This window comes from Colletotrichum spaethianum (assembly GCF_022836535.1).
Source record: "Colletotrichum spaethianum MAFF 239500 DNA, contig07, whole genome shotgun sequence".
Classification (NCBI taxonomy): Eukaryota; Fungi; Ascomycota; class Sordariomycetes; order Glomerellales; family Glomerellaceae; genus Colletotrichum; species Colletotrichum spaethianum.
In genome coordinates this window covers 72812-83778 of record NW_026054777.1, presented here as the reverse complement: position 1 = coordinate 83778, position 10967 = coordinate 72812, and the positions used below count along the sequence as shown (strand labels likewise).

At 55.6% G+C, this 10967-nt stretch overlaps 2 protein-coding genes across 2 annotated transcripts; both read left to right on the top strand.

The window, feature by feature from the left end:
- Window positions 1-2321: 2321 nt before the first annotated feature.
- On the top strand, window positions 2322-2516 carry ColSpa_03464 (uncharacterized protein; the record flags this gene model as incomplete). The annotated part of the gene is made up of 1 exon (XM_049269676.1): window positions 2322-2516. One exon carries the CDS (start codon window positions 2322-2324, stop codon window positions 2514-2516), a length of 195 nt encoding a protein of 64 aa, XP_049125633.1.
- A 7343-nt stretch (window positions 2517-9859) lies between these two features.
- On the top strand, window positions 9860-10150 carry ColSpa_03463 (uncharacterized protein; the record flags this gene model as incomplete). Its single annotated transcript, XM_049269675.1, has 1 exon — window positions 9860-10150. One exon carries the CDS (start codon window positions 9860-9862, stop codon window positions 10148-10150), a length of 291 nt encoding a protein of 96 aa, XP_049125632.1.
- Between the last annotated feature and the right edge of the window lie 817 nt (window positions 10151-10967).

The following is a 10967-nucleotide window of genomic DNA, read 5'->3' as shown; positions in this document are numbered from 1 at the left end:
AAAGCGTGCGTTCGGAAATGGCGAAGACGCCCGAGGGACGGCTGTTTCATTCATCCCATTGGAAGCTCTGGAACACGGCGACGCTCTTTCTTTCGAGAGTACTGCACTAGTAAACCGTACACCGTAGTTGGGGGACGATCAGCTAGTCACACGCACTCCACAGAGGAACCGGCCAAGACCCCTGCACGTCCAAGACTTGTGTTATTCGGGATCTGCTGCACAGTCAATATTCTCCTCGGGCGGCGCTACTCTCAGGTTGGAGCTGCGCACACAGCAGGTTGCGCGAGGTGGTAGTCGCCCATGGCACCCTGCGCGGTACGCTTTTCCCCGTGCGTGGCAGGGACGAGCGGCGAACAACGCGGGCTTGATCGGAGTACGTACCTCCTCACTGACAGCCACCGAAGATGGTCGATCGCCGCTGGCCGGCTGCTGACCGCTGCACTAGCTAGCTGTCATTCCACCGCCTCCCACCCCCCATCCATGAAGCGACGCAACAGCGTCCGACGACATTGCTCAATCGTTGCTTTCTTTTCCTTGCGAGAAACAGACTCCTTTACGTCTCCAGTCCATCACATATCATGCCTCAAAGTTCGGTGAACAATGCTCACTCTCGTTGCCCAGAAGAAAGCGATAGTCTGTGTCCCTTATAGTCCCAAGCCAATCAACCCTTCAAAGCGTCTCCTACTCTAGGAGCTTTCTCTATATAAAATGCATCACAGTCTGTATGCGTAGCTCTCGGTTCAATTTCTCAATCAGCCTTTCTCACAATTACTTGCCACAGTACATGCTTGAATACAACCCTTTCTGCAATAGTCGGATAATCGTCCATTGACCTCCAGAGTGTTGGCTCTCTTCCAACACGCGTCGGGAATGAAATCAATTATCTCTGGTCATGGACCAGTCAGAGAGTAGGTTGCCGAACTATCTGCCAGATTGATTCCTGTCTCGTTCAGGCGCATACATAGGTTTCTTCCCGATCCTTATGATGTGCCGATCTTGTCGTGTCGCGTCGTGTCGTGTCGGGCTAATGTGGGGGTCAATAGCGATTTTCGATCACTGAGGCCCGCAAAGTCGAAAGAAGCTCGCACCCAAGAGCGTATGTTGCGATGCCAAGCCTTCATGACAGACCAAGCCATTTACAACGGTCACGTAGGCGTTGTATTATCACAGCGCCCGTCTGCGCATGCTGCCGCTGCCATAGCCAATGTCGATCGGCTCGGCCTCGGCTATAGTGGAACCGGTGCCAGCGGTGCGGTTGGGCGGCCTGTCACCGACGTTCCAGCAACACTTCGGGGAACCGGGGCCAAGTTTCCCAACTAAACTTTCAGGCTAGCAGGAAAGCAAAGCACCTGCAAAGAAGCGTAACACCTGTAGCGGCCGTTGTGGCCGAGCGGTCTCCTTTGAGACCAGGATGGGATGGCAGGGTACGTACCCACCTCGCACATCGGCTGCGTTGATTAGTGCTGGACCTGGGTTGGACCCTGCGCGTTAAAGACACGGGATGGGGTGGTTGAAGCAACGCCAAGATGCGGACACTTGCAATACGGCCTTTTCATCCCGACAAGCTGTGACTGGGGTAATCGCTAGGGATCAGATAGGTCGGACTGGGTGTTTTGGAGTCTTCACAACTGATACGGCTGGAGCCGAGGATATTGGTCTCCATTCCCTTCTGCCTTTTGAAGCGAATCCTCAAGCGCTCTCGCCAGGTCTTGTGAGGATTGTCGTGATTGCCCTAATGCTTCATGGGGGTATCAGTGTTCTGCTCGGAGAAGTTCTGCGTTCCAAAGATCTCTTCTCGGCGGCTTATTAGGCGCCTGTTCTTCTGATTCATTGTCAAAGATCAGGGTTGCCGGCGGTGCGCTTCCAAGCCTGATTAGTCTGCTTGTGCTCTGTCCATAAATTTTTGAAAGTTTATTGACTCGGGCAAAACCTGTAGTGCAGTCAAGCAATGAACATTCATTTGAGCAAACCTTTCCAAGTCGGCCAGTGTGTATGGTGTGCAGGTCTGTGTGGTGTGCGGGTTTGTGTTGCGTGCGAGTTTGTGTGCGTCTTTGGGCTGAATTGGCCAACAGTCAGTGAGTGGCTTTGATGCTGTGAGGGTCCGCGGGCCAATCGAGGCTGGTCAATTGAAGTGCAATGTCAGGTGCGACGTTCCGTCCACGCTAGCGCGCTTCTCGAAGGCTTCCCCAAACGGCTGCCTACGCTGGCCTACAGGCCTTTCGCCTCTCCCTGTTCCTCTTCCCCCTTCGCTGACTTCAACAGTCGCACGCCCCTTGTACCTTCCTCCGCCATCCCCTCACCCTTTGCGCCTGCACGCCAAAATGCCGTTCGCTACAGTTGTCACTGAGGGTTCCGACAAGTCGACTCCGTTGGCGCCGCACGAGTGCTGCACCTGCCACCAGGGCCCGTCTCCCTGCCAAGCATCTTCCGTCATGACGCAGGGTTTTTACATTCAAGTCCGCTATCGCGGACCAAGGCCTTCCACTCGAGATGCCCAGCGAAAAGAGCTGGAGTAGCAAGATGGAAACTTAGCGACTAGCTTTCTCGTGGCGTATCATGCTTCTTCGGACCCGTTTCCACGGCTCATCGAGCACAAGTGGGGATTCATCAAAGAGTGCGTTCGTCCGTCGTTGCAACATGCCCATGTCTTCGTTCAAGGCACATGTCCTTGCTGGCGCGGCGTCTGGGAAGGCGTACCGGTGGCTGCTCCTCTTGTCCCAAAACACGGAATGGCAAGTACCAAATGCGAGCATGAAGCAACGCCGAGTCTGGGTACGGAGGTACATGTGTACAAGAGGTGGTGTGGGATGATGGGACGACACCATGGGGGGGGATCTGTCGTTTAGGTGCGCGAGGGAAAACGTGCTGATGCTGGCTGGGCCCAGAGGATAGGGTACGGTACAGTAAGGTAAGGTACAGTGGATGGGCATGTGGGGCTTGAGGACCTTGCCTCATTACCTGCGGTGCCGGCGGAAGCGTATCCGTCCTGCCTCGCACACTTCCGTCTCGAGTCAGACACTCTATCTTCTCTCTGGCAGCAGATAACACACCGAGGGCTGTTGCACGGCCAGGCAAATCCAGCACAGTTGGCAATCCATGGTGCCATAGCCCGATTGCCTGCCAGGGATGTCACAAGTCGCTGGCCTTGGTCATTTTGATCCTTGTGTCTCTGGGATACGTGCCACGGGCCAAGGCCCAGCAATCAGTCTAAAGAAAAGAAACGAAGCAGGTGCAAGGGCATGGAGTAGAGTGGAAGGAACCTTGAGGCAAGGGGTGCGTTTAGAGGAGGGTCAGGAGAAGGGGGAGACGGAGAGAGAACGTGGCCATGTGCACCCGCACAGGCGACAGGGGTACGTACTGCCCTGGCTTACAGAGGGAAACACCGACACGTCCCATGGCATGACACCTCTTCCCACAGATCAAGCTAACATAACCGGGTTCCCTTTCCTCGAGCACCCTGGAGCTCTAAGGATAGTGGGTTTGGTCAAAAAGCTCACCTTCGGCTGGTGCGTTGCGCTGGTACTGGCAGTGACTGCTGTTGGAGACTTGCACCTCGTCTTTGCTCTCTGTCTATGATGTCTCGCTCGCTCACTCTTTCCGTTTCCACCTCCAGGTCCTCCTCGTCATTTCCCTCTCGCTCACCCCCAGGACTACATACCCTACCTACCTTGCTCGCAGTAAGCCTACAGAGAGGCCTTTTTTCTCACGCTCCCTTCCTGATCGCCGAGCGTATCCCCCAGCCTCACCTTCTCTAACCACGTACCCACACCGATGTTCCGTCCCGTCTGATTTCTCCATCACTTTTTTTTCTTACCCAATCTCTCCCTCACCATCTCAACTCTCTTTTTTCTTCGCCCCCCTCCCCCCCCCTCCCCCTGGTCCCTGCACTATGTATAATGCTCTACCGGGGGCCAGACGAGATGTTCTCTGGGTTTTGTGTGTTTGCAGGGATCATGTGTTTTCAACCGAGTCCCTTGTCCATGTCCCGTCGTCGCCGCCGCCGGTGCCGGGTCTTGCTCCGCTGGCTTCCGTGAATGTGCTCCCTCTTGTTCGCGTTGGTGTCGGATGAATGATCCGGATGCACCACAACGCGCACTGCCGGGGAGTTCCCAACATGCTGACGGCAATCGCTGACATTTCCATTTCGCATTTCGTGGTCTGAGCAATGCAAAGTGAACAGCCCAAACGACAGTGACGAGTCAAATGATCCCTTACCCATTTCAGATTGAAGCGTCGCGGTGCAGGACTCAAAACCTAGTGAGCCTTCTTTCCCGAAGGAATCATGCTTCATTGCCAGGCATTGAAGCATCCCTAGAGGTTGGCCGCCTCTGGTGCAAGCCTCAGCGTGAAGCGGGAAGACAAGGGGGGGGGGGGCAAAACATCTACATCTTTTGCCCCCCCCCCTTGTCACCCAAGATGTAGGAAATTAATTTTAGGACGACGACGGCTCATCATCATCCAGAGAAGTCGGACGGCAAGGATTTATTGCTATCCATTTTTTAGCTCGCGTTTGTGGAGGGTTCAGCCGTGGCACTGGCAATGACAGGTGAGACAAGCGTCGCTGTGTAATGCTGGACGAACAATCCTAGTAGAGCCGACTGTCAGGGCGGAAGGAAACGATGATGTACCTCTAGGAGGATGAGAGAGCAGGGGAATGCGTAACAAAGCTGGAGAGAAGAAACAGAAAGGGGGGCGTGTGGGAAGCTGTAAGCAGCGGCAAGCGGTGCAAAATACCAGCCCAGCGGCAGCGGTAGGGAGCGGCGATAGCAGTGTGGTGGGGATCCTCGAAAGCGATCCGGGATGCAGAAAAAGTATACGTACCGCTTCATGGACAAAGCAGCTCCAAACCGGTGCAATGCAGATTGGATTGGTCTCGGAGGAGTTAACCCCCCCTCCCCAACAGGTCGGGTAAAACGAGGCCAAAGTCTGCCCGGGCACTTTGTCCAAGGCAAGACCTGGCGAGACAGGGCAGATCCGGTAGCGCAGAAAAGACGACGGGCGGACGGAGACGAAGCGGAACGGGGGTCAGAAAGACGAGGGGGGAGGGCAGCCGACCGAGTGGCAGGGATGTACATAGATGGAGGACGGGCATGGACATGGGGGCCGCAGAAAGCAGACCCGCGGCGAGGAACGCCGCCCGTTCGGGCGCTGGAGAGGAGGCCTGAAGAGTGAATGTTCAAGGCGGCGACGACGGAGGCTTTGTTTGACATGCACTGCCATTGTCTCCGTCTCCGTCCCTCGAGGACCGACATTACTTACCATTGCGCATACTGGCCGTCGTAGGCTTTGCGGCAGCTAGTCGCGTCATGTCGTTAGCAGCGTACTTGTCGTGTTGTACCAACAACGGCAGTAAGGGCATATTGAGAACCGTGGGGAGAGTGTAGTGGACAAGGAATTTACTGGGGGGGTTCGGGTTTGTTTATGTAACGAAGGCAGGGATCGAATGGAGAGGGCGACTGGCAGCGCATCTGGGGTTATAAGATCCATTGACGACAAGAGTTGGCGCAAGAACAGGGCCCCCATTGCCGGCGGCAAAGTAGTTTCAGGGCAGCAGAGAGAGCCTCGAGGTGCCAAAACGAGGGTACGCTCCCCTCGAACAACGGGTACGTACCCCGGAAAGATGAGTCCAGGGGGTGGTGGGTGGGTTTACATACCCCGATCCACGGGCCTTCCTTCACCGCACTCGTCTACTCGTTTGTGCTACATTTGCATTCCTCCACCCTATCACTGGGGTACCTGGTTACTTAGGTACATGGGTACATGAGTATCATGAGGAGGGGGGAGAAAAAGATGGCCAACCCGAGCCTCCTTCAACATTTATAACCCACGCCGGTCCACAGAACATGATCACTTTCGTCCCCTTCTTCTCCAAGAAGACAGAGACAGCTCATGTGTGTGCACTGTGATCAAGTCATTCTTTCCCCCCAGAAAACCCATTGAAACGGACACGCACATACAAGTCGTCCATCCTCAGCCTGTCATCGCTTCGCTCCGCCTCTTCAAAGACCCGACTCCGCGAAGACCCGACTCCTCGGTTTCCTCCTTTACAACACCAAAACAACAATATTTCCCGTCTTCATAGCTAGACGCTACCTCAACACCCTTCCCTTGCCCCTTCAGCCTCCCCTCTCTTGCATACTTCTTAGACATGGCCTCTACAACTCCACAACAAGGCTCGGTCAGCACGTATGTTCTCAGCTAGGCTTTCTCTCATCTCCCTACTTGCCTCTTCGTCGCGGTGCACTGGTCGTGTCATGCTGTGCTGATGCTCAAGTACGCAGCCATTCTCCGACTGCGAGAACAGCCACCCCGCAACAAGTTCGTCTCCAAAGAGACGTGAGCATTGGAACCTTCCTTTCAGACCAAGCCTTTTGTAGTATTCATGGCACCATCGCGGTTCGGCAGGACCCGTTGTCACCTGTGACTGCAGCCATCGCCAACGTCGACCAATTGGGACTCGGTTCCAGTGGAACCGGCCCGGGCGGCGCTGTCGGGCGGCTTGTCTCCGACGTGCCTGTAAACCTACGCGGAACCGGATCGCAATTTCTGAACCCAAGCAGTGACACCATGAATAAATAAGGCATGGTCGAGGTGCAACACCTGCCGTGGTTGTGGCTTGACAGGTGGTAATAAAGCCAGGACGGTACCTGGCAGTCTGGAATGGTACGTACCCCAGTTCTTGACCCTCTGCGCACCTTTCTCAAAACAGCTAGGTCCCGTGGCCCCTGGAAGGGCATGACAGAGCACCAGCAAAACTCGACAACAGACACGCACCCCGGGGTGTTCATTTTGGCACGTTATTTTCACAAGTTTGCGTTCAACGCTGACGTTGTAAGACCCGTCACCCGAGTCGATGGATCTCCGGGTACTCTTTGATAGACTTTTCTGTTAAGCTCATTTGCGGTGCCTTCCCCCTCCGAGAACTGCCCTCCGACGCTTTTAAGCGACAACCATGGATAAGCTGGTAACTCAGAGCTCTCCTGTATGGGTACGTCGCGATTGTTCCAGAGGCGGCCGTAGGCGCATGGGTATTATGCTCAACGGTGTTCGGGTGTTCGACACGCGTGTCGTAAACCGTTCGGTCGGGGTTTTGGGCTGCTGATGCTATGAGAAACATGGAAATTAATGGTTTAATGGTGGATAATGATCGGGAGCGGATGATTTGCAGGCAGTGTCTAGCAAGCAGGGCGGGATGAGGGGTCACGGCATGAGGGGCTGCATTCCCGGAAGATTTAGACCTGGTACGGGAGCCGGCGTGACGTTTGACCAGGTCGACCCTTTCTCTCGGGCTCGGCTGCGTTTGGCTTGGTTCCTTTGTGCATCACAACATCGATGTGTTCCTCCAGATAACAATCAGATTATGTCGCTCGAGATTGCCACTGCGTCCCGTTGCACGACCCAAATTTTAAGCATCCCATCTCCATGGACCACCCTTGACGTAATCTACAATGCGGGGACCATTGTTTCCCGATTCGACGTAATGACCCGCACAGACTTTGGACTCAATGGGACCCGGACCCTGTTGTTCATCTGATTAATGGACTCTATTTCAACCGCAACCTCATCTGATGATTTCGAGCTTTTCAACGCCTCAATGACCGTCAGGTTTGCGCGTCCTCAATCATCACCACGACCATCTCCTTCGCCAAGGCCGAGTTTCCGTTCAACCTGTCCCTGAGTGGCTGCCCCCACGGACTAGGTCGCAAATGGGTTAGCGTGGCAATAAGGCATCCAGACGGACGGTAGGCAGCCTAGCGATTGCGGGGCGAACCATGCGGACACTTTGTTTGGCGTAGAATGGGACGGTGCAGGAACGGTTGGAGAAGGGCGAGGTATGCCACCCCAAACACCCACTCAAGAGTTTGAGATGATCTCAGTTCAACCGAAGCCAGCCCCACGACTCAATTGGCTCCCACAGCGGGCTTGCGACGTGAGGTGACATGATCGCTGATCCTTGCCGGTGCATCCATCTGCGCGTGCGATTTTCGCTTGGATCCAAACGCACTTGAAGACGGTCACGGGAATAGCATGCTCGCCAATTGTCGCATGGGGACATCAGTTCTCCCGAGTCAACACGCGTGCGAACCGGGCTCTGAATAACGCTGCAGATAAGCCCCGATTTCCGGTTAGGCGGGGTTTGCATCGGCGATGGATTCGTCCGGGTCGTCAGGCTCTCGGATGGCGATACAAAGGTGTGATTATTCAGGATCCGACTCAATGGAAACAGCCCAGCCACAAGTCCCCAGTGATGCATCGCAGAATTTTCAGTGACATACGTCAAGGGTGTGCCGCACAGTTGCCGGCGTGGCTAAGAAATGCATGCACGGCTGGGAGGGCGTGGAGAAGCCAAGTGGGAGATGCAGGCGAAGTGGACACATTTTGGCAAACGAGGCTGAGCGGGCATGGTGTTGCTGTGCACCGTGGGCAGTGTGGCGGAGGGGGAGTCCAAGGTCAAGCAGCAGGTGATAGAGAGTGAGGAAAAAAGGTGACGGCGCTTGGCCCGTCTGATGGAGCCAGATGCCATGAGGGGAGGGGATTTGGTGTGCCGAGTGAGTGAAGGTCAGGGCAACGGAGCAACTGGACAGCGAGCGCCGACGACGGCTAAGCTCTACACGGCGAAATTCGCTGAGACGCCCCGGCACTTGGGACAAACGACAAGAGGGAAAGCAGAAACACAAGGGTAAAGAGGGACGAGATCAGGATGGAGGGGGATAAGCCGACCAGAGGTGGATGCGACTGGACTCGACCGGGGGGGGGATGGCGACAGAAAAAGGCAGATGGAGAGTGACCCCGGGGAGTTGTGTTAGACAAGGCGGGCGGGCAGGAAGTGAGCGAGTGTCCGCTACGTACGGTCGGGACTGGGGGGAGCAGGAAAGGCATTCGCGCGCGGGGGACGCAGTGGCTGTAGGGAAACCGAAGCTGAGCTGTGGGCAAACGGACAAACCCAACCCGTATCAATCATCTCAAGCCTGCATTGCCTGTGCCTGTGTCGACGTTACCTTCCCCCCATGCCCATCCGTCGGATCGCACTATACCCATCCCCTCGTCCCCCGTCACACACCTACCACCACTCAACCGGGGCCGCTCACCTCACTCCTCCCGTCCCTCCAGCTTTTCTTTTGCTGCCCGCCCATCGTCCCATGCACATGCGCATCAGCGATGCACCCCGTTTTCGCACCCAAAAAAAAAGTCTCTCTTCCCTCTTCCAAAAACCTCCTGTTTTACCACCTCACCCGCTCGAGCGCCCCTTGGTCGTTCAAGAGAACGAGAGTCGAATTCGTTTTATTTTCCCTCCGCTCCGCATTCTACCTTGCTCCTACTCCAACACAGCTTGCCTGCCGACCTACTTTCCTCGGGCCAGAAAGACGGAGCCAGCTTCCGACTTCCTCGTCGAGGCCTCAACACCACACACCGTCCGCCTTTGGGGCGAACAGTAGACAAGCAGCACCCCCGTACAAGATCTTTCTTCCCTCCTCTTAAACCTCTGCCATCTCCTCGCCCCAAGATGGCAGCTCCTCCTCAGCAAGACGGCAATGCCGTTGCCGCCTCCACCGCCGCGGAGCAGGGTTCCGTCAACAGGTACGTGATCAGCATGGCCCACGGGGCATCTTTATCCGTCCACGCAGCAAGCCGTCGAGAAATCCCGCCCCATAGGCCGAGTCTGGATAGCTCAGGCGTCTTCCAAGAGCTGTCCAGACAGCATGGCTAACGAGGATGGCGATCTCGAGGACCGCGAGTGCGGGGTCCCCTCACCGCGGTTACCACAAGCTACGGCCTGCCTTCCTTACCCCTCTCTTCTCCCGGATCCCCTTCCCTTCATTATATTGAATCGATCGTTGTGTTTTCGGTCCGGCTGACGATGTCGACTGCTAGTGGTAACCTGCGTGTGCCCGCCTCGGCCGAGGAGAAGGCGGTCGAGAGCTACGCACGCCTCGACCCGTTTCTTGCAGACATTGATCTCGAGGGTGCCAGCAGCAACCATGCCGGCACTTCGCAGCGAGATGAGAGTCGAATTCGGCGGCTGGTCGGCCAAGTCGCTACAGTCAACCAGCTCCTCCCCAGCGGTGGAGGCGGCGGGGCCGCCCATGACGAGGCCACCGGCAACCCGCCGACCGAGCTTCTACGCATCGGTGCACATTTCGAGGAGTAGTGTCGCCATCGTCCTGGATTCAAGCAGTCAGTCTGTCGACAACCGCAATACTTATTGAGACGCAATAGCAAGCACCCTCGGCAAGCATCGGGGTGTTGGTGATTGGCTGGAGCATCATCCACCGGGAATAACTGGGATGACGTCTCCCAGTTAAACCCGAAGTCGGTGGATCCCGGCATCAGCCCACGCATTCCCCTCATATGCGGCCACGTCGACAAGGCTTCTTGAAATGGCTGGCATATGAAGTCCAGGACGAGCGCATGCGTTCCGAAGAGGTGCATTTGTAATGAAGAAATGGAGATGAAGAAATGAGGTGTTTCGTTTGCGCGGTGTCGATGAATTTCCTTTGTCAAAAACTTCCTTCATATATATGCCAAGGGCATCTCAGGCGACTGAGGAGCATGCGGTCAAAAAAGATGGGGCCGGTCGGTATCTGGCGATAGACTTGGAGTTCTCTTGTTTTTCCTAGTTACGCTCTTGTTTTTCATGGGTCGGGTTGGTTTGCACGGGAGCCTCTATGCTTGGAACGGTCGCGTCGTTTGTGCGTTTGCTGTGCGCGGCGCATATTGTCAAGACCATCGCCTTAACTTACGTACATGCGCGGTCGGATGATGGATAATGGATGATGATGACGATGATGAGCGAATATCTGGCGGGCATACAGATATTATGAGAGGGGTGATGAGGATGTTGGAGGGAGAGTTTCGTGTGCAGCCTGAAAGGTCTCCTTTCTTGTAGATTAATCATGGGGCTGGGCTTGGCCAATGGACGGACACGCGTAATTTCCATTTTTCCGCATGCGGTGTGCCTCGGACAC